The sequence below is a fragment of the Hemitrygon akajei genome, chromosome 14, assembly GCF_048418815.1.
Source record: "Hemitrygon akajei chromosome 14, sHemAka1.3, whole genome shotgun sequence".
Taxonomy (NCBI): Eukaryota; Metazoa; Chordata; class Chondrichthyes; order Myliobatiformes; family Dasyatidae; genus Hemitrygon; species Hemitrygon akajei.
Genome location: NC_133137.1, coordinates 33,207,732 through 33,231,954, shown reverse-complemented (window position 1 = coordinate 33,231,954; position 24,223 = coordinate 33,207,732). Strand labels below are relative to the sequence as shown.

Genomic DNA, 24,223 nt, shown 5'->3' with positions numbered 1-24,223 from the left:
AGGTGTCCGATCCCTGGTCGGCTCGCCAGCAGCGACATCTGTCCTACATCTCCGAGTACACGATGGACATCCAGCACGTCTCGGGAAAGGACAACATCATGGCGGATGCACACTCCAGACCAGCTGTCCAGGCCCTGTCCCTGGGGGTGGACTATGCAGCACTGGCGGAGGCGCAGCAGGCAGACGACGAGATGCCCAGCTACAGGACCGCAGTCTTGGGTTTGCAGCTGCAGGACTTTCTCGTAGGCCCAGGTGAGAGGACCCTCCTGTGCGACATGGCTACCGGCCAACCTCGCCCCATCGTCCCGGCAGCCTGGAGGCGGCGAGTTTTCGACTCCATACACGGTTTGGCGCACCCATCTATCAGGACAACCGTCCGGCTGGTCTCCAGCAAGTTCGCGTGGCATGGACTTCGCAAGCAGGTCAGTGAATCGGCCAGAACGTGCACGCAGTGCCAAACAGCCAAGGTGCAGCGGCACATTAAAGCCCCGCCGCAGCAGTTCGAACCCACCCACCGGAGGTTTTTCCACATTCATGTGGATATCGTGGGCCCCCTACCAGTGTCCCGAGGAGCACGGTACCTCCTAACTATGGTAGACCGGTTCACGAGGTGGCCAGAGGTGGTCCCGCTCACTGACACATCTGCTGATTCCTGCGCCCGAGCACTGATCGCAACCTGGGTATCTCGCTTCGGGGTACCGGCCCACATTACCTCCGACAGAGGCACCCAGTTCACCTCCAGCCTGTGGTTGGCTGTGGCCAGCCTGTTGGGGATGCAGCTACACCACACAACTGCCTACCACCCACAGTCGAACGGACTAGTGGAATGCTTCCACTGTCACTTGAATTCGGCTCTCATGGCCCGCCTGAGAGGACCTAACTGGGTGGACAAACTTCCTTTGGTCCTGCTTGGAATCCGCACGGCGCCCAAAGAGGATCTGCATGCCTCGTCGGCTGAGTTGGTGTACGGCGCACCCCTGGCCATCCCAGGAGAGTTCATACCAGCCCCAAGGGGGCAAGAGGAAGAACCCGCAGCAATCCTGGACAGACTACGCGAAAGGCTCGGCAACCTGGCCCCCGTGCCGACTTCACAGCATGGACGGACTCCGACCCATGTACCCAAAGACCTGCAGGACTGTAAGTTTGTGTTTGTACGAAGGGGCGGACACCGAGCACCGTTACAGCGGCCATACGAGGGGCCGTTCAAGGTGATCAACAGCAACGGGTCCACGTACGTTCTGGACATTGGGGGGAGAGAGGAGGTTTTCACGGTGGACTGACTCAAACCAGACCACGTGGACTTGGTGCAGCCGGTCGAGGTTCAGGCACCGCGGCGCAGAAGCAAACCTCCCAAACAGAGGCTGATCCAGACTGTGGACAATGGGGGTGTATTGCTGGTTATGTGGCAACCCACTTTCTGCACAGGCGAACCGGCTCACAAATAGCCAGCGAGCGGGGAGAGACTTTGGTAATGCACCTCTGATGTCATTTCCGCCCGGAGAGGGCGGGCGCTAGGGAATAAATGCCAGCGCCGCGAAATTTGAATAAATTAGTCTCGAAATGACTTACCGACTGCGTGTCCTCTCTAGCTCTGTATGTAGTACATCGCTACAATACATTATTTATGTTTTAAAAATATATTTTAATGTATCCACCAAATTGCTTTCCTACCACCATGCATTTGTCACAGCTTTTTTTTATAGTATTTCACAATGCTCATGACTGAGCTCACGAATTGTTACTTTGACAAGTTAACATGGAATGTTGGAATGGTTGACACAGCCATTCCAACAGAACCTGGAGTGATACTGAGCCTTTTGGTTTTCAAGATTAGCCAGAGAAAGCAAAATACCATGGTCCATAGGTAAGCAAGCTTAGGTAGGTCATGGGTCAACAGAAGGTCTGCCTCATTCTCCAGCCACCTTTCTAGAAGGTAAAAGGAAAATAGCACATCTGCATGCTCTCTTGTGTATTGCGGTATAATGTAATTTGGTAGATGGCATACAGTTTCTGGCATTCCTATCAGCCAAGTTTTATTTATTAGTGCCTGATACTTTTCCTTAGTGAGAGCATGAAAGAGCTAACCAAAGAGTCGGAGCAATACAGGAATAACATTTCAACTTGGTTGCAGTTTTGACTCATCAAGAGACTAAATCTGAAGACAGAGTATAATATGATTTTTAAAAAAATAAATGGACAAAGTTTGGAAAATAAGTATGCCTGAAAATAGAAAGACCTCCACCAAAACAATACACAGTTTATGAATAAGTACCTTGCCAAAATTTTCAATTTTAGGATGTTTGTTTATTTATTTTCATAAACTTCTATAACTGGTGCACTGAAATGAAGACCTCTGCACTAAACTAAGGATATGATTTTGTATAAGAAGCATCTCACTGCAATGCCTAGTACCATGTTATATTGGGAACAGTTGGAAGGAAATGATCTGAAATAGCTTTTCTGGATTGACTGATTTCTTGATCCTGTTAATACTCAAAAATGTGCAGTTGAGGGATTTTTGAAGGAAATAACTGGTAGATTTGGGATGATTACTCAGTCAATTTCAATGACAAGTAGTCCAGAATGAAATAAAGAAAAGCTTCAATTTCATTGCACAAGCTCTCATTTGACACAACACGCTACTTAATAATAGTTAACTAATTAGGAAATTAAAAATCTTAATGTTTTGTTACTAAAACCATGAAAGTTCTTTTGTCTGTTCAAATTAAATTTTTGCTTTTACACTTCTCACTAACCTAATGCTATTTTTCTGCATTTTGTATGCTGTACCTGTGCAGCTTCTGCTCTGCTAATATAATACTTGGGTCCAATTACTATAGTCATTCAAACAGCAAAAATGTAGCAGAGAATTTAAAAAAGAATCAGTAAGGCAAAGCTCTAATATTGGATAGTTATAAAATTCAAAATTTTTGGTTTCTTGCTCCCTTGAAACACTTGCCAGTGTCAACAATTTTCTTATTTGCACATGAGCTCAGAAAGACAACACACTATGTCAAATACCGTTCCATTAACGGCTACTTTCCAGCTCTGACCACTGACTACCCACTCAGTTTAAACTGACTATTTGTATAGCTATTGCTTACACTTTAAATCCAGTTTTAAATTTTTCAATATAACTACATTCTGTCCAGCAAATGGAAATAATGATCCCCTTGAGTATTAAAAAAACACAACCCTTTCCTGTACATGGTTTTTAGATATGAAACACTATATAGTATAGCAAAAATTAAAGATGATGTCATTACTCTGGAATGTTTTCATTTGAATTTCAATTCATTTAAGACTCATCTTTTGTTAAATGTTTTTCTAATTCAATCTGAATCAAAGGAGTAATTTCAATTTTTGTTATAATTGTCATTCTGCTATGAATTTTTGGCATTGCAGTGGAGAATGGTACTTAATTGAGGTACTTATAAGATAATTCTTATTTGGGTAACATTCGCAAAAAGATTGAAAAATATGCTCCTTCACAGTATGACCTTCAGTGGGAATGAGTAGCCATTCCTAAAACTTTTGCATAGTTAATGCATTATATATTACTCCACTATTTTCTTGCACCAGTTTAAGAATTGGACATAAAACATGCCATAGCTTGGTATCCTGTGGATTAGAATCAGGTTTATTATCACTGACATATACCATGAGATTCATTGTTCTGCTTTAGCAGTACAGTGAAAGACATAAAAATAACTAAGTTAAAAAAATATATATGCAAAGAGAAATAATGAGGTAATATTCATGGATTCGTAGACCATTCAGAAATCTGTTGGCAAGAGGCTCCTAAAACATTGAGTATGGGTCTTCAGACTCCTGTACCTCCTGCTCTATGGCAGTAATGCAAAGAAGGGATCTCCCAAATAGATGCCACCTTATTGAGGCATCACCTTCAAGAGGTGTCCTTGATGACAGGGAGGGCTCTGCCCATGAAAAAACTGGCTGAGTCCAAACCCTCTGCAACCTTTTGCGATCCCGTGCATTGGAAGCTCCATACCAGACTGTGATTCAACCAGTTCAAATGCTCTCCATCGTACATCTGTTAAAATTTGCAAGAGCCTTTGGTGACATACAAAATCTCCTTAATCTCTTTATGAAGCAGTGCCGTTGATGCGCCCTCTTCATGATGCATCAATGTGATGATAGAACCTCTGAGATAATTGGATTCCATTTTAACTGAGGAGAGGACTCAGTCATTGTATAGACAAGTGATTATTGTACATGCATTATGTATTTTTAAATTACTTTTATCCTGTATATTTGTTGTGCATAAATACAAATATGTATCCTCAGCATCATGCTCCTACTGTCATTAGATGCTGTGCAGAAGCTTCTGCTCCTTAATCTGGAAGATATTTTGAGAACGTCCTAAAATCACATTGCATTTTGTTACACAAAGATTTGATGATTCTACAAAAAGAAATCTCTTACTTTGTTAATTCTCTGTTACTTCACCTATGTAAACCTACCATCATTGAGACACAAGAGACTGCAGCATGCTGGAGGAATTCATCAGGCCATGCAGTATCTATGAAGGGAAATAGATGTTCAACATTTCTGATCAGAACCCTTCATCGGCACTAAAAGATAGAGGGGAGGTGGCCAGTATAAAAGGGTGGAGGGAAGAAGTGGAGCAAGAGCTGCATAGTAATAGGTGGATCCAGATGAGGAAGGGTGACAGACAGATGGAGCAGAGGAAATGACAACAGAAATATTAAGTGATAAGTGAGACAGCATCTGATAGGAGAGAAAGGTAGAGTATTGAATCATGTGATGGAGGTAGAGCGGGCAGATAGGAACAGTGGAGAAGCAGAACCAGTGGGGAGTGTATGTGCCTGATGATCAGAGAACACCATAAGACTATAAAACATAAGGAGATGAAAGAAACTGGACGTTGGGGGCAGGGGTGAGTGCATGAAGAACTAGGTAAATGAAGAATGACAAAAGGGACAAATGGCGAGCATTTTAGCAGAAGTTGCAGAATTCAATATAAATGCCATTGGATATAGACTACTCAGGTGGAATCTGAAAATGTGGTTCCTCCTAGTTTTTCTTTGTCCTCACCTTAGCAGAGGAGGCAGATAACAGAAATTTTGGTGTAGGACTGGGGAGGAGAATTAAAATATCTAGCAACCAGGAATTGCAGATGGCTATGGTGCATGGAGCACAAGGGAAGGTGGTATGGGGAGGATAAGCAGAGCAGGGAATCATGGAGAGAGTGATCCCATTGTAAATCAAAGGAGTGGGGAGGGAAAGATGTAGCTGATGGTGGGATCAATCATATCATAGTTGGCAGAAGCTGTGAAGAATGATGAGGCTGGTGTGGTAATAGGCAAGGATAAGGGAAACTATTTCACTGTTCTCTGATTTGGGGAGGAAAAGGGCAAGAACAGAAACGTGGGAAATAGAGTCCTTGACCTCAGCTCTTCTATCAAAAACAGTTGCAGGGTGGGGGAGAACAGTGGAGAAGAGAGAGACCCTATTTTATGAAAAAGGACATCTCAGACGTCCTGCAGTGGAAGGTCTCAGCTTGAGCAGAAATGATAGAACTGGCATCTTTTAAGTGACTGATTTGGATGAGATTTAGTCAAGTTAGCTGTGGGAGTTGGTGGGATTGTAGAAGTCAGTGGATAATCTGTCTCCTGAGATGGAAAAAAAAATGATTAAGAAATGGGAGAGAGGTGTCAGAAATGGACCAAGTGAATTTGAGGGTGGGGTGGAACTTGGTAATATGTGCAGGAAGAAACAGCAACACAGTCACCAGTGTAGCAGAGAAAGTGTTGGAAAGTGGTACTGGACCAGGTTTGAAACATGGACTGCTCTACATAGCCAGTGAAAAAGCAGGTGTAGCTGGGGCCTGCTGAGAGCCAAGGCTATACCTTTAATTTGAAGGAAATGGGATGAGTCAAACGAGAAGTTAAGGGTAACCTGTAGCAGTGATACTGGAAGCTCAGTTGTCATGTCTCTGGTCAAAGGTTATCAACCTGGATAAAAATATAAATGGTAACTTGCTCTATGCAATTGTCATAATTTGTGATTTTTTTAATATATGAGAAGGTGAAAATAAAGTGGAAGGGGGAACTGACCTTGACTAGGCACATTTATACTGGCCACATTACTTGTTTCTAACAATAATATAAAGTTTATGTAAAATAAGATGAGAACTGGATTGAATTTGAAATGGCCAGCCAATATGCATATTTAGGATTACATTGGCAAAGTGTTTTGTTTTTTCTTTTTCAAAGTTGTACAAGTGTTATGATATAAAATATACAACTCTTTATTTTTAAAAAAATGTGTGTGAAGACAGGAACTTGGAGGCACATATGCATAGATCCTTGAAAGTAAAAGATTATGATGACTGAGTAGATAACAAAGCATTTGGGATTCTGGAATTTATAAATGGAGGCTTTGAGTATAAACTCATGATTTATTTGAACCCATTAAAACACTATGGAGTGCTGTATCCAATTTTGATTGGATACAACACCAGTTTAGGAATGGTGTACAGTTGTTGGAGAGTTTATAAAAATAAGTGTACTTGAATGGTTCCAGGGAGTGAGCTGTAAGATTAGAATGGAGAAGCTATGGGCATTCTCCTTAGAGCAAATACATTGAAAGGAGATTCTATATAGAGTTGTACAAGATTTTCACTGATGTTCCCATTCGCAGATGTTCCAGGGGCACAGATCTAAAGTTTTGGGCAAAAGATACAACGGGGTACAAGGAAAAACTAGTTTGAATCTTGAATTCACTACAAGTAGCATGATGGACACAGTGCCTTAAGGACAGAATTTATTGGTCATCTGAGCGAGCAATTTTTAGACATATGGTAAAAGATCAAGGGAAAGGCATAGACCTGATGGGCCAAATAACTTCCCATTCTTTAACCATTCTTGTTCCTTGCAAATGTAATGCAGAAATAATAGAATTTAATGTCTTAAAGCTTTTCTTCATAGTCCTTTTGCTTAACATTATCTCATTATTGGATACTGAGTGTAAAAGGAATGTTACTATGTTACTTTGGTAAATGAAAAGCCTTTCTCCATCTGTTTCTTGAGTTGTGCAATGGCGGCAAGTCCTTGAGAGGTATTTGTGAATGGTTGAATTTAGTGTATTAAGTTGAGTCATTGATTTAAATTCCTTCAAAATACTTGTGATACAATAGCCTATCACTTTAAATTGAGATGGTTTCCTGATAAGAATATATTTCTTCTGTTTACTTCTATTTCTATTAAATATATTTTGCCTTTCTGCTTATTTCTCAACACCTTCCTCTCTTGAAGAGCAATGTGTGGATCCAAAGTTAACACAGTCATCAATACACTTATATACCTTGATGGTCTTTGATAACTGCCACAAGCTGTACAAGTGTGGCATGGAAGCTGAACCTCATTTGAAGACTATATATCTTGATCAGTTCTCCTTTCTGATCAATTTTGCATACAATTCAACTGTTCCTTCTACCATTCCTCCTGTACTCCTTAGGAACTACACTGAGGCTATATCCATACTAGACTGGATAATTTTGAAAACGATGGTTTCGCATAAAAACGATAGGCGTCCACACTATGCGTTTTTGAAAATACCTCTATCCACATTGAAATGGAGATTTCGGTGAATCTCCTCCTACTGCGCATGCGCAGGACACATCTACTGAAAACAAGCGACATGTTTGGTGTTGAATCTCGCCGTAAAAGTGCACGTTTGTGTAGTTACAGACTAGAAAAACTTAAAACGACGGACAGCTGTTGGCTCTCACGCAGGAGAACTTAAAAGTAAAAAAAAAACAAATTCTGGAGCGTGCAGAGGCAACTGACGGAGTTCACGGACAGATTGACCCGGCTGAAGACGAACATTGAAAAGCTGACTAACTCTGTTGCATTAATAAAGCACCTTGTTAAATGTGTAAAACACGTCTGCATCAGTGTTATCTTGTAATTCCATACAATGTTACATTAGGCGGTTACACATCTATTGTCAGAGAAGTACTTGCATAAATAGGTAAACCACCTTCATACGAGCAAGGACAGAAAACAGGGCAAAGTGAGTATACTTATTTTTTCAGTAAGTTATGGGTCAAAGTATTTGGTGAGTACATTTCTAACTCTTCTGGCTTCAGTCTCATTGCCGTCTGTTCTGAAATTGTTAGGTTGTGTTCAAGAAAACAATGAAATAGCGCGCTGCCATCTGACAGCGTTTTCAGAAGTCTCCAGTTACCCCGTCCACACTGATCTGCTCGAGCAGCGTTTTCAAAAATACCCACCCTGGAAAGTGTTTCTGTAAAGCTCTGGTTTCGGGGGATGAAAACATTTTAGTGCAGACGGAGGGTAAAAACGAAGAGAAAACGCGTCGGTTATGGATTTATCCAGTGTAGTGTGGACGTAGTCTGAGTGTTAATTGCAATGAAAAGCACTTATCTAGATGGAGTCACAGGATATTCACAGGTGTTTATCTCCAGTTGGGGTTAACTTTGTAATGGTCAGAAGTACAATTTTAACTGACTGACGTCACTCAACTATTCATGTTGACGAATGTTTTCTAACATTGAAATGACAATTAAGAGCTAAAATTGTTCCATGCTTTTTTTGTTGGTAAAAAAAATCTATGTTGCAACTCTCCCTAATACTGTTTGTAAAAGTGACATAAAGAACATGAATTTTGTTGAGACTCACGGAACAATACTTGGTTTTTCTAGTGCAACACCATGCTGTGGTAAAATATCAGCCATTGTTTATATGGAAAGATGTAGCTGGCTGAACTTCCACAACTCTCTTGAGTGAGTTATACAATATGTTTGTTCATGTATGAACAAAATCAGGGTGGACATCTAGTGCAGATAATGAACTGCCTTCTTACAATGCTATTAACAATTACATCCTTTAAATCTTCATTTTCATTCTAACATGATTGTTGATGCTTTCAATTGAAATATATAATTGGATAGCTTGGAATCACCATCATTTCTGACTGTCATTTCTGACTGAAGGTTAGCAGCCTTTGTCTTACATCTGTTGAGTAAAAAAATATTACATCTCATTACGTACTATAATGAAAATACAATGTGTGCAGGGTAACAAAAGCAACAAGGCCACATTGGGTGAATACCTAAATCAACTGTTGAACAACAACAAACAACAGTATGCTTTCAGTCCCCATCTATGATGCTGTGTTTTGTTTAAAAGGTTACAGTACAGTATCTGTATTTTACTTTTTTTTTTAAGGTTTTGTGTAAGGTATGACAACAGTCAGCATTGTAGACTTGTCCTGGTGTTAGATTTTCTGCAGTGACGATCTTAGCAAACTGTTCAATGCATTTGCTGCTTTGTGATCAGCAGAAGTTTTATCTTTAAATTTATTAAAATCATTAAAAATTTAATGCTGTGCCTTAAATTTCTGCAACCAGCCTGCTGAATATTCACAATTACCTTCAATTTTCAGTTCATCTTGATAGATCGTCGCTTGTTTCATGATCAGCATACCATTAAGCTGCAATGTCCACTCAACATTGACTAATCACTCTTTAAATACACAATTGAGATCTTCATTTTTCACTTTATGCAGTCTTTTTTCTATTTTTCATTAACTTTTGTTCATTACATATGTGAGGTTACTTCTCAGAACTGTCTTTGGTGTGCAGAGACCAACACATCATATGGGAACCTTCCCAGTGCCTTGTGGAATTTTCTATTTGTGATGTAAAGTCAGTGCTCAAAAACTTTTTGGATTTTGAAAGTTTTCAGATTTTGAATTTTCAGATAAGGTTTACTCAACCTGTATCAGGAAACTTCAAACTTGTTAACCTGTTTTCTCTCTTCCCTCTTTCCTTAAATATTGCGCTAATATCTGCTACCTTTGAATCATATCTAAGCTCCACAGTCCTGCCACATCCAGTCCTGAATTCAAGTGCTGGGCAATTAGCAACTCATTGAAGGAGTAGGCTCCGTAAATGTCCCCAAGGAAAGCTGAAAAAAATTGCAAAAGTCTTCATACAGAGCTGTAAATTGGATAATCCATATCGGCCTCCTCCATTAGTCCCCACCATGATAGATTGCCATCTTCAGCCAATTTGATTCACTCCACGTGTTTAAGGATTTCGATACAGGAAAGGCAATGGGTGCTGATAATTTTTCAGCAATAATACTGAAGATTAGTGCCCCAGAACATTCTGGTCATTGCTACAATGCTGGCATCTACCTGACAATGTAAACAATTGCCTATAAGTATATCTTCTCGATGAAAAATTCAATTTGGTCAATTACCAGCCCATTAGTCTACTCTTGATCCTCTGCAAAGTGAAGCAAAGGGTAATCAATAGTACTATCAAGTAATATTTACTCAATCTGCTAACAGAAGCTCAGTGTTCTGCCAAAGTCACTTAGTTCCTGACCTGATTATAACTTAGTCAAAAGAGCTGAACTCCAGATGTGAATTGAGGGTAACTGATCTTGACATTAAGGTAGTACTTGGTCAAGTATGTCCTCACAGAGCCTTGTCTAAACGAGTCATTGGCAATTGGGGCTGGGATGGGGAACCTCCGGTGGTTAGGATCCTACGTAGCACAAAAGAAGATGGTTGTGGTGATTGGAGGTCAGTCGTCTCAGCCACAGGACATTTCAGGAGTTTCCATACTATATTCCCCATACAATATTCTGGAGGTAACCATTATCCAGAAGTTGAACTGGAGTAGACATTTGCAGGGCAGAGGCTAGAAATCCTAAAGACAAATAATTCTCCTAACTTCCCAAAGCCTGTACACCATTTACAAGGCTCATTCAGGAATGTGTTGGAATACTCTCCACTTTCCTTGATAAGTGCATCTTTAACAACATTCAAAGGTTGATGCTATACAGGACAAATGGGAAGCATGAGTGAATAGGTGTGGATGGGGTAGCTGTCAATAGGTAGTTTGTACCATCTACAGGATGCAGTGCAGCAACTCACCAAGACTCCTTAGTCAGCAACAATCCCACAATCTCTAACAGCAAAAGCATGAGAGCACCACCACTTGAAAACTGCCCTCCAAGCCTCTTGTCATTGTGACGTGAAAGGTATTGTTGTTTCTTCACTTTACTGAGTCAACATCTTGGAACTCCTCTAACAACCACGTGTAAAGCTTTTCAGTGGTTTGAGAAGGAAGGTCACCGGAACCATTTCAAGGATGACTAGGAATAGGCAATTAAATGCCAGTGCAGCCTGCAGAGCCTACATCTTTTGAATGAATATATAATTATACAAGAAGTACTTGTTGGGAGTTCTTTTAGTTTTTATGGTGTTTTAGATGACAACCAGTGGATGCGGATCATCAGGTCCCGATGATTGGTCCTATTATTTTCCCAAGACATTCTGCAGATGGAAATCCAGAGCAACACACAAAATACTGGTAGAACTCAGCAGGTCAGTCAGCATCTATGTAAATGAATAAAGAGTCAACATTTTGGGTCAAGGCCGTTCATCAGAACTGGAAAGGAAGGGGAAGCTGCCAAAATAAGAAGATGGAGGGAGGGAAAGGAGAACAAGCTGGAAGGTGATGGGTGAAGGCGGGTGGATGGGAGAGCGGGGATGAAGTAAGAAACTGGGAGGTGATTGGTGGAAAAGGTAAAGGACGGCAGAAAAAGCAATCTGATAGAAGTGGACCATGAAAGAAAAGAGGAGGGGCACTGGGGGAGGTGACAGGCAGGTGAAGAGAAAAGAGAAGACACCAGAGTGGGGAACTGAAGAAGAGGGAAAGGTGGAAGGGGTAAATAACACTGAAAGATAGAGAGATGTTCATGTCATCAGATCAGAGGCTGTATAGACGGAATATGAGGTGTTGCTCCTTCAACCTGAAAGCAGTATCATTGTGGCAGAAGAGAAGGCCGTGCACCTACCGATTTCCAAGGCTATCTTGACTTTACCTCTTCCCACCCTGTCTGCTGTAAAATACTATTCTTTTTTTCTCAGTTCTTTGCTCTGCCACATCTGTTTCCAGGATGCAGCTTTCATTTCAAGGACATTAGAAATGTCCTCCTTTAAAGAACAATGTTCCCCTTCCCCTACCATTGATGCTACCCTCACCTGCATCTTCTTCATTTCCCAGACATCTGTAGTCACCCCATCTTCCCAATGCCTTAACAGGGCCACATCACCTTTTCTGTTTTATTTTACCTTAAAGGGACATGTATATGTTGTAAACTTTACTTTAAAGGTTAACCTCTTTTTGTTTGCTGTAATAATTTTATAATGTAGCTATCTCACACCTGTGTTTGGACTAAAGATCTGGTTTTCAGATTGGATAAAATCTTCTTCAGTTTTTATATGTAATTCTAACATTCAGATTCAGTTTAGATTCAGTTTATTGTCATTTATAAACCACAAATACAATGCAGTTAAAAAATGAGACAATGTTCTCCGGAATGATATCATGAAAAAGCACAAAACAGACCACACAAGAAAAACCACATAACGTTTGGTAATCCCCATTTCAGAGTCCGGAGAGGCTGCTGTGTATGGATATCACGCTACCATCTTAGCACGTTTCCAGGAAAGGAACTACAAACCCATCAGACAAAACTAAAGCTGCAAGACCTACACAAAACCACATAGTTACATATAGTTATAGTTAACATATAGTTTCAACAGTGCTGACAATACTATAATTGATAAAAGACTAACTGACAAAGACCACATAATTATAACACATAGTTTCAACAGTGCAAAGCAATACCATAATCTGATAAAGAGCAGTCCATGGCACGGTTTAAAACATGATCACTGATCTCCAAATTCTCTTAATAACCAGATCATCAATTAACTTATTTTCAGGTTACAATTCTGGAACTAAAATAACCTATTTCCTCAACATCCTGATGTGGCAAATCATTGCTTGTACACCTCATGAATTCCTATTTCACATTTTTGATGCATACTTGATTTCCCAGTCTATGTATAGTTTAAAACTCCCCAGCAAATATAGTACTGTCTTTATTAAATGCACCTTCATTTTGCTGATTTGTACTCTATACTGCATTATGCCAACTGTCTGATGGCCTATAGACAAAAAGCACCAATGTTTTTGGCTTTGTTGTTTCTTGGGTCCCCCAAACTGATTCTCATTCTTTGATTATTCTGAGCTGGAACCCTTCAGCTCCAAGGTTTTTTCCCCCCCTTTCTTTTAATACTAGGGTTGCCAATACTTCTCCATTTTATCTTGTTAAATGTCCAGGAATATTTACTTTAGTGAAAATAAGTCAAGATTATCCAATCTCTCCCTATAACTCGGCAATTCAGATAGCATCCTGCTGAATCTTCTCTACACTCTTTCTCCAGCTCAATCCCATCCTTCGTATAGTGGAACCACCAGAACTACAGACAGTATTTCAAGTGGAGTCTAGCCAGTATTTGCAAAGTTGCAACAGAATGTCCAAACTCTTGTATTCTGTATCTCACCCTATGAATGCAATAATGCCATGTGCCTTCTTTGTCACCCTATTCATCTGTGTTACTAGTTTTTAGGGAACTATGGACTTGGACCCCAAAGTCTCTCTGCTCATCAGCATTTCTTGATGCCTACCATTCACTATACATGGAGCACAAGCAAACTGTGGGGGAATTCAGCAAGTTAATTAGCATGTGTGGAGGAAAATGGGCAGTCAAGACCCTTTAGATAGTATAAAGTGTGGAGAGGAAGGGGTCTAATCTCTACATATGTTGCCTGACCCACTGAGTTCTTTCAGAAGTTTGCTTATTACTCCAAATTCTGGTGTCTGCATTTTCACTGCTGTATTCTTTTAAATGACACTCTGTTTGAAATAGTTTATATGTACATGATGCTCTTTGAACATATTTGCAAGTAAAGCTGTGGAATGCTTACAAACAATTTTCATAAATTCACAGTCCTACAACATGCATTCACTTGTAAAGTGAAATCCCTCTGCCCAATTTTGGTAAAAGACTTGCACTTCATTTTCACAGGAAAGAAACTGAAAGTATTGCATAATTCACATGCAAAATAATTGAATTTAATCTTGAGATCAACTTCCCTGTTTTTTTTTCAAATTGAACTACGGTAATCTAAAACCTCATTACAAGAACCAAATATTGTTATATCCATGCAAGTAATGATAATTTAGCAAGATACGCAACCAAGTGAAACCCTTGCTGATTTTATCTCTGATGGGTTGAGAAATTACAATTTTGTGTAGCTGTTGTGTTAGAAATGTTGTAGCACTTTACAAATGGGTTTTATTGTGCTGTCTCCAGTCATTGACTTGTTGTGTCTCTTACACTTGACTTTTGTAGCTACAAGATACTTGTGGTGCTGCTGTTGGCATCCACTAAAGTGGAATGGCATCTAGGTGATGGAAAATGGGCAAGTTCACAAAACTTGGATGAAGTTCATAATTCTAGGCAATCTAGTTTAGTCCTTAAAATACTACCATGGGGAAAGGAATCCAGAGTCGAAGTACATTTATACAGAATACAACTCTGAGATTCGTTTTCCCATAGACAGCCAGGAAACAAAGACATACCATGGAACCTGTTCAAAGAAAACATCAAGCATCCAATGCATGAAAAAAAGAACAAATCATGCAAATGCAAAGAATGAGCAAATAACAGAGAATATTAAGCCTTAAACCAGAGTCCTTGAAACTATCTAGGAATGATCAGGGACTCAGCAGGCCAGGCAGCATTTATAGAAAAGTGTAAACAGTTAACATTTCAGGCCAAGACTTTTCATCAGGGTTCAGCTGAAATGTGTCTAGTCCCAATGAAGGATCTTGGCCTGAAACGTCAACTGTTTACTCTTTTCCATAGATGCTGCCAGGCCTGCTAAGTTCCTCCAGCATTTTGTGTATTGCTTTGGATTTCCAACATCTGTTGCATTTTCTTGTGTTAGGTTATGTTCATTTTAGTTCAGTTCAGTTTTGTGCTATGTTGTTCGTTAACTGCAGTCCTCAGAGCCAGACCGCCCTGATAAAAATCAGTTCTTCAAATCGCCACTGGTTCTTTGATCCAGCAATTTTCTCTTCACTTCATCCTTTTTTTTTGCCCAGATAGATGGTTAAATCCCATATATTGCATTCTATTTACTGTGCTTGTATACATTAAGTATCTTTGCATCATCTCATCAATAACTAGCATGCGTAAGCACACGTTTCAATGCATGCAAAGAGTATAAGAAAAAAAAATGTTTGCTCATTCCTTCTATGTCAGGAGATAAGGTCCTGAAATGGGACAGTGGAATGTGTGGCATGAACAGATGTGTTAGATGATGTTCCAATGCCTTTTCATTGATGTGTACAGCTGACATCTTCTGCCGGCTATGAATACCTGCAGGCGATATAGTTAGAAACATTTTGTTCAGTGATTCTGGCTTTGCATATTGATTTTGTGTACAGCAAATGGGTGATTCCATCTTGAATTATATAATGATTAGAGTACAAAAATTAATCTGGGCATTTTGCAGAAGTGTAACCGAAATAACTTTGTTAAATTCATATTGCATGTGAAAAGATTGATGTCAGTAATTAACCAGTCTGATGATTATCTTTCACGTTTTTCTGCTATTTGGCTGCAGTATGGAATTGTGTTGTGTCTGAGAATGAAGGTCAGACTATCAAAGTGCCACTGATTGGGACTTGTAGTTCAGAATTATCAGTACACATAGATAGCTATCTTCCCCTTCCCATACCCCACTCAAATTTCACAAAATGGGGTGCACAGTAGTGTACTGAAGTAGCACAGTAGTGTAGTGGTTAGCACAACGAATTACAGTGCCAGTGACCTAGGTTCAATTCCTGCTAATGCTTGTAAGAAGTTTGTATGTTCTCCCCCAGGACTGCATGGGTTTCCTCTGGGTGCTCCAGTTTCCTCTTGCAGTCCAAAGATATACTGATTGGTAGATTTATTGTTCATAGTAAATTGTCCTGTTATTAGGCTAGAATTAAATTGGGGCGATGGCTGGGTGTTGAAGACTCAAAGGGCCAGAAGGGCTTATTCTGCGCTGTATCTCAATCAATCAATCAATAAATAAATAAATACAATTAATTGTATGTGAACTATAGCTCAATCCCTGAAATTTGTCTGTGACAATGTGTGAAGTTAAACCAAAGAGGGGAATAGTGTGATTATTCTAGGGATAAAAGTCTAAGAATGAATGGAACAATAGATTAGGATCAATCCAATCCAAAAAATGTCTCATCAGTCTCTGTGAACCCCAGATCTTGAGTACAAAAAAAACCCCCAAAGCATTTAAAAGCATCATCATTCAATTAGGCCAAATAGATAATCCATCTATCCAATTAATATTTCCTCTATCACCTGAGCTGGTTTTCAGTCAGTTCCATACATTTCATATGATATCAAGAAATGGCTGCACACACTAAATACAGACAGCAAAGGTTAGTTTTGGCCCCTGACACCATCTCTGCTAAATTATTATATTGATAGGAATATCAGAAACTCACCTACTCCTCCAGCAAAGCATCCATGTACTTGCAAAACCAGATTCACTTGACAAAATTTTTAAATGGCCAGGTGTGTGCTGTACGCAAGAGTGAATCCAGTCTAGTCAATTAATGTCCCAAGAGCTTATTCTCAATCATGATGGATGGGATTGTCAAGAGTGCAATGAAGAGGCATTTATGCAATTGTAATAGTTCCACCTGTAGCGGTACTATAAATCATTGTGCATTAAGAAAACAGCAGAATGCCACAAATGAGTGACTGCTCTTAATGAAAGGAAGTATTTGATCAAAGTCCACTGGAGTTGAGAATTTGATGCAGATGACTTTTTATTGGCAGCATAAAGCAGAAGGTGTTTTTTGGCTGTTGGAGGCTAAATGTTCCCAAGCTATTTCTCAGGTCATTGTTCCAGTTTAGCTGTTTCTTCAGTAACCTTCTCCTCATTGTTAGTTTAGAGTTAGGGTGTATTTGGCAGCGACTGTCATATCTGTTTCCATTTGTATTTGCTCTGATGATGAAAACAGGAAGATCAAGGCAGCATTCAGGTTTGACCAGATAAATGGCAGCATTCAAGCAACACAAGTACCAGAAAGTGACAATTTCAATAAAATATCACTTTACATTCTCTCGTTAACAAGCAAGAAATCTTATCCATCTATAACCCCAACTTTTCTTCAGCCAAGAGCTATATTTTCCCCAATTCTAGTACATGCATGACCTGCTGAGTTTTATCAGGAATTTTTTTACTCTTGCCCTTGACAGTGTTGAGCTCCCTTGTGGTTTAAAGCTCAATGCATCCATGCAAATAGACTGTTTTTCAATAAATTCCTGATATGTCTTGTAGTTAAAATTTTTAAAAATTGGGGAATTTGGAGGAGAGTCACTTATTACCGAAGGTCCAGTTTCTGACTGATTTTTGTAGTCACAATAGTTATACATGGTTCAATTATGTTTTGTAGTCAATATAACCTGCAGTTTGCAGATTATAAAGGACTTAATTGTGGAGAAAAGTAATTTCATTGTTATATGCTCTTATTGGAGATGGTCGTCACCAGGCACCTCAGTAATGCAAATCCAACTTGCCATTTCAGATTGTGCCTGAAGGATGCCTCTGTGCAGGTCTTTACTTTCTGAGTTTCAGATGGAACAAACTTGTACAGTCGTGAAATATCTCCATTCCTGGTCATCAATCCCTTCATGCAAAGGAAGGAGCTGAATTTGTTTGGAGCTTAGCCACTCACCTGAGGAACTCCAAGCTGAAAGGATTTGGCTTCTAATATTCACAGCCATCCTCCTTTCCATTAAGAATGACTCAAGTCAGTGGCAATTTAACCCCCACCTATGTTTTTTTTCCCTGTGTGATGCTTCTGGAATTTAACTTGCATACATATTTGGACCAAAGCTGTAATAAGTCTAAAGTCAAGCTATAGCGTATGAGAACATCAGAATTAAATAAATGTGGCCTCTGTTAATAATGGATTAGATATGGTCATATTCCCAATTACTAGTTCTCAATCCTTGACAGACCGTTCAAATTTAATCTGATTCACTTGGATAAAGTTATTCTATTGTATACATTAGGAATAGATTGCTGATGGGGGTAAGGAAACAAGCATTGTACAATAAGTGGGACGAACTGATTTAATCCAAATGGAAATAAGTAATTCCTGAAAACAATACAGAATTAAATGTTGCAAGTTGGTAATTCTACCAATGGATCTGACTTGTACCCAGCATAAATTGATTTTAATTCATTCAAACTTGGAATTGAATCTTTAATGGAGCATAGCTTGTTCCAAGAATCTTGAACAATGCAATTTAAAGGACAAGACAGAGAATAAGAATATAAATGAAATTAGAAATTTTGCAGCGTTTTGGAAGCAAAACTATAGGAACTTGAGTCTTTAGGTGCCGTTATTGGGCTCAAATTAAAACCTTATGAATTATTAAACATTTGTAGCATGTAATATTTGTTCAGCCTGGTCTATTTTTGTCCCTCCTTTTTTTTAATGACATAATTCTGTGTAGCTTTTGACAAGATTTTCCAATTTAGAGGTGCGGATTTGGAGACTTTTCTGGTGCCAGGGTTATACCAGTAACTGCATGAGCATGCAGTGGGTCTCTGCATCAGTTGTATCTTACTGCAGTTAATGATGCATCATCATAATAGGATCACAGTGTTGCAAAATCAGTTTAACTGAAAATGAAGCAATAAGCAATCTGCTGGTGGAATCCAGCAGGTCATGCTTGATGTTCCGAGTTCTTGCAGCAGGTTGCTTGTTACTCCGGATCCCAGCAAATGCAGTCTCTTGTGACTCCAGCAGTTTTTGAATACTGATGACTTAGCCAGAGAGCTTGCAGTAGTTTCATAGTGCTGAAATAGTCTGATAAAATGTCATATAGACATTAAGTTCACAAACAAGAGAAAATCTGCAGATGCTGGAAATCCAAGCAACACGCACAAAATGCTGGAAGAACTCAGCAGGCCAGACAGCATCTATGGGAAAAAGTATAGTCGATGTTTCAGGCTGAATCCTTTCGGTAGGATGGTTAAGGGGTCTCAGTCAGAAACGTTGACTGTAGTCTTTGCCATAGATGCTGCCTGGCCTGCTGAGTTCCTCCAGCATTTTTATGTGTGTTGAACAGAAATTAATTGTTAAGCTCCCCACAGATTATTGTCCCTGTATCTTTCCAGTATTTTGTTTTCATTTCCAGTATTTTGATTTAAAAGGAATGTAATATTGATATTTCCATTTCAGAAATAGAAAATGCATGCAGCACCCTCAGAGAAAAAAGTTTCATTTTGGTGCCCTTTCATTATTAAGCTATTGATGAGATGTTATGAAATTGAAGCAACTTTGGAGCATTAACTTTGTCCTCAAAGGCTTTCAAACTTCCAAAAAAAAGTTAAAGTTATAATCAAAGTACATGTAAAGTACATGTATGTCACCATATATAACCCAGAAATTCATTTTCTTGTGGGCATACTCAGTAGATCCAACAACCATGGTAGAATCAATGAAAGACCACACCAACTAGGTGTTCAACCAGTGTGCAAAAGACAGCAAACTGTGCAAATACAAAAAGAAAGTAATAATAATTAGTAAATAAGGAATAAGTATCAAGAACATGAAATGAAGAGTCCTTGAAAATGACTCCATAGGTTGTGGGAACATTTAACTGATGGGGCAAGTGAAGTTAAGTGAAGTCATCCCCTTTGGTTCAAGAGCCTGATGGTTTCTTCTCTTTCCCTATCCCAATCAACCCTTCAAATGGTCTCAGGCAATCTGTGACTGCTTTTCATTTAGTGATTCAGGTGCAGTAAAGCCTTGATGGATCAGTTGAAGATGCAGTCATCCATGAAAATGAAAGCTGGGACGTTTAATTTCCATTAGAGTGACCGAGGGACCTACAGTGTTGATGAACAGACTATCAGAAGGCTGGCTGTTTAAGGATGAAGGTGTTTCTGGAGTTTGAATTTCTGTGTGTGAGCCTGTGGAATGGTTTGTTTTATTATGTTCTAGGAAGCTCCTTTTATTTTTTCCACTTCTTTATATGGCTTCATTTCTAGAGACTGAATAACCAGATGTTGAATTGATGTTTTTCATCATCTAACAGCTTAAGAATCACTAAGTAGATGGAGGGAAAGTTTTCTCATTTTTTCACTTAGAACTGCCTTTAAGCTTAATTATGAATGCCATTTGCGAATTATGAGAACATAATGTAATTCTTGGCTGCAAGTTATAGACATTTTAATTTTCCATAAACTTATCCAAAAAACTTATGAACTTTCATTTAATTTCATGACAAAGTTTAGATCATATAAACCATCATTGTGACTCATTTAAATTCTTTAATAATCTTGGAAAAGTTCCTTTGACCTACAGTTGATAAATTGTGAACGTCATTTAACACCATATTAGTTTTAAGTACCTCAGTTTTCTTTCTCACTAAACACATTGAAATTGTTCATTAATGTCAGATTTGCAGCAATTATTCCTATTTAGCTGTCAGAAAGAGGCTTGAAGAAAGATTTGATTGCGTGCATGTTTGCAATTCTTCATTACCCATGTAATTTCTGTTGCTTCCTTCTTTTGTTTGAAGATTTGACCTTGTAATGCTCCACACTTGAGTTAAATCTGCATCAGCCTTTCACCCCTCTTGTGGGACAAGGGTTAACAATGCCCCTATCTGAATGAACTTTCTTCATATATGCTACATTGCTGAGGAATAGTTATAACAATGAACAATAGCCAATTCCCAACTTGAAATCTTTACAAATGGGCTCGCAATATATATGTTAACTAAGCACGAAGAGTACATTTTTAAGCTTCATGCTGGACACTACACATAGTGAGGAAGAACCCATCTGTACATGATGTTGGCTCACAGTACTCTCTTGGGGAGCTCCATCTGGGCGAGTAAATATCTGTGTATTTAACCCACGGTAATTTGTAGAACATTGGCGTACATAAGTTGGCTGAAATCCTTTTCTAAATTGCAGTGAGTCACCATAAAAGTTCACTTATTGCAATAGTCACCTTAAGTTCCCTTTTGTTAAGTAATGTATGTAAATAGAATTTTACCCCTTTAATCCTCGCCAACATCTTAAACAATTTTACAATAACTGAATGATGCTTTTTCCCCAACTTGTCTAAAGATATGAAAATGCTAACTACTGGTTTCATTTCAACTTTTCATTAAGAAAACTAATTTCACAATCTGAGGCACCATTTCACTCCTTATCTGGATTAGATTTGGAGAATTGATTTTATCCAAAACATTTGACTCTAACGGTACATTTTTGTTTTTCCTGAAACAGCTTGAAGTGACAGATGACTTTGATGAACGCAGACTTATTCGTTCCACAATTTATGAACTAAGGAGGAAAGAATTGAAAAGATCAGAGGAAGCATTATCCTCCAAACGTTTTCGTTCTGAAAGAACAAATAAATGCCTTGAAAACAAGGAGAATCATTTACGGTAAGGGTGTTTGAAATACAGCAGTGAATTTAGCTACACGCTGCTTAAATGAATATTGGTTTGTATTGCAAGAATAAGTAAATGTTGCTAATAAGTACTTTGAGAAGTATTTGTAGTTTTTTCCTGATTTTAAACACTGTCTCATCTGTAATTATGACTCAGCTGTGAAACTGACCAGGCCACAGAAGGAAATTGGCCATATTCAAAAGCATATTCGGTGCTGTCACGGGAGCATTAGATTAGGGTTGGGGAAAATTAATAGAACATCATTTCTAAAAGTGCACCTTATGATTGAATTCAATTTTACTTTTAAGGAACAATATTTATATTGAGCTACCTGTCTGAGTTGCGCATGGAGGGCACCATATATGTAGTATTAGAAAATATTAGAAAGGCTGTTGTTCAAAAAGAAGATCATGTGAATTATCAGTTAGCAATACAAATTAAAAATATTCAGAAGCAGGGCAAAAACTACAATGGTGCTTGAAGAAGGGTCTTAGTCCAAAACGTTGACTGTTTATTCATTTCTGTAGATGTTGCCTGACCTGCTGTCCCTCCAGCATTTTGTGTATGTTACTTTTGATTTCCAGCATCTGCAGACTTTCTTGTGTGTATGTGGTTCTAATGCTCAACAGGATATGTTATAAGTATTTCTGAACCTTTGATTTCAGCTAGGGTTCAGTCAACATCATATTGCAGTGGTAATTGAGAGGAATTATGACTATGCCAAGTTAGTAAGAGTGACTGTTTGTGCTCAAACTAAGCCATCCACCAATTGAAAGAATTCATTTTCTCCAATACCATCTATAAATGAGCTGCTGTTACTCATCAAAGTTAATTTGACAACATTCCTAAAATTTACAATTCAAGTCCCAGGGTGAATATAGATAATGGGCTCATTACCTGCAACTTCCCATCCACCTCTCACTGCCTTACAAATGATTATTATTCTGAAAATTCTTATTTTTTGATCGCTTACTTAATTATACATTTTATATTAATCAGTCCCCATGACCATGAGAATTTGTCAGTAGGGAATAAACTGGAAATCCTGAGTGCGGAGGCAAGGTTTGGGCTGATTTTGCTCATTCTCACATGACGTTCATTGCTCTCATCGGTGGCTGCCGTTTCTACAAGTTCCGTGGTGTTTTTGCCCTGCTACTTTGATGAAATAATATGAACAAGGCCTGGGCTTATGACTCTGGCTGCTCCGGGGAGCAGATCTAAGAATTCAGTCTGGCTTGGAATGCTATTGCTTGCATGATAATACATTATCCACAACACCCCCAATCTTTGTGCATCAACAAATTTACTAACACATCACTCCACTTCCTCATCCAGGTCATTTATAAAAATCATGAACGAAAGGGATCCCAGAACGGATCCCTGAGGCACACCACTGGCCACTGACCTCCGTGCAGAATATGACCCGTCTACAACCACTCTTTGCCTTCTGTGGGCAAGCCAATTCTGGATCCACAAAGCAAAGACCTTTTGGATCCCATGCCTCCTTACTTTCTCAATAAGCCTTGCATGGGGTACCTTACCAAATGCCTTGCTGAAATCCATATACACTACATCTACTGCTCTATCTTCATCAATGTGTTTAGTCACAGCCTCAAAAAATTCATTCAGGCTCATTAGGCACGACCTCCCTTTGACAAAGCCATGCTGACTATTCCTAATCATATTATGCCTCTCCAAATATTCATAAATCCTGCCTCTCAGGATCTTCTCCATCAACTTACCAACCACTGAAGTAAGACTCACTGGTCTATAATTTCCTGGGCTATCTCTACTCCCTTTCTTGAATAAGTGAAAAACATCTGCAACCCTCCAATCCTCCGGAACCTCTACTGTCCCCATTGATGATGCAAAGATCATTGCCAAAGGCTCAGCATTCTTCTCCCTCGCCTTCCACAGTAGCCTGGGATAAATTTGATGAAAGCAAGGCAGTGGATGTAGTCTATATTGACTTTAGCAAGGCCTTTGACAAAGTCCCACATGGGAGGTTGGTAAAGAATGTTCAATTAATATGAGGTAGTAAATTGGATTAGACATTGGTTTTGAGGAAGAAGTCAGAGAATGGTTGTAGATGATTGTCTCTCTGACTTGACAGCTGTGACTAGTGGTGTGCCATAGTGAGGAAGTGCGGGGATGGGTTAGTAAATTTGCTAATGACACAAAGGTTGGGGGTGTTATGGAAAGTGCGGGGGGCTGTCAGAGGTTACAGCAAGACATCGATATGATGCAAAACTGGGCTGAGAAGTGGCAGATGGTGTTCAATCCAGATAAGTGGGAGGTGGTTAATTTTGGTAGGTCAAATATAATGGCAGAATACGGTATTAATGGTAAGACTCTTGGCAGTGTGGAGGATCAGAGGGATCTTGGGGTCCACGTCTTAATAAGCTGGTAAGGAAGGCGGGCTCTGTCGTGGGCAAAGTACTGGAGAGTTTAACATCGGTAGCTGAGCGAAGGGCGCTGAGTAGGCTACGGTCAATTATGGAAAACTCTGAACATCCTCTACATAGTACCATCCAGAGACAGAGAAGCAGTTTCAACAACAGGTTACTATCGATGCAATGCTCCTCTGACAGGATGAAGAGGTCAATACTCCCCAATGCCATTAGGCTTTACAATTCTACCGCCAGGACTTAAGAACTTTTTAAAAGCTATTATTAATGCTGTTTGAGATAGTGATTTAGATGCATATCATATTTTTTTACTGAGTTAAGTATTGTATGTAATTAGTTTTTGCTACAACAAGTATATGGGACAT

General features: G+C 39.3%; 1 protein-coding gene across 2 annotated transcripts in view; it reads left to right on the top strand.

Moving 5' to 3' along the window:
* smtnb (smoothelin b) overlaps positions 1-24,223 on the top strand; it is a 309,229-nt gene that overhangs the window by 55,103 nt on the left and 229,903 nt on the right. For both annotated transcript variants that reach the window (XM_073065779.1, XM_073065778.1), the window contains exon 2: positions 21,284-21,444. In XM_073065779.1, the coding sequence (XP_072921880.1) occupies positions 21,284-21,444 (161 nt within the window). The remainder of the gene's footprint in view (positions 1-21,283; positions 21,445-24,223) is intronic.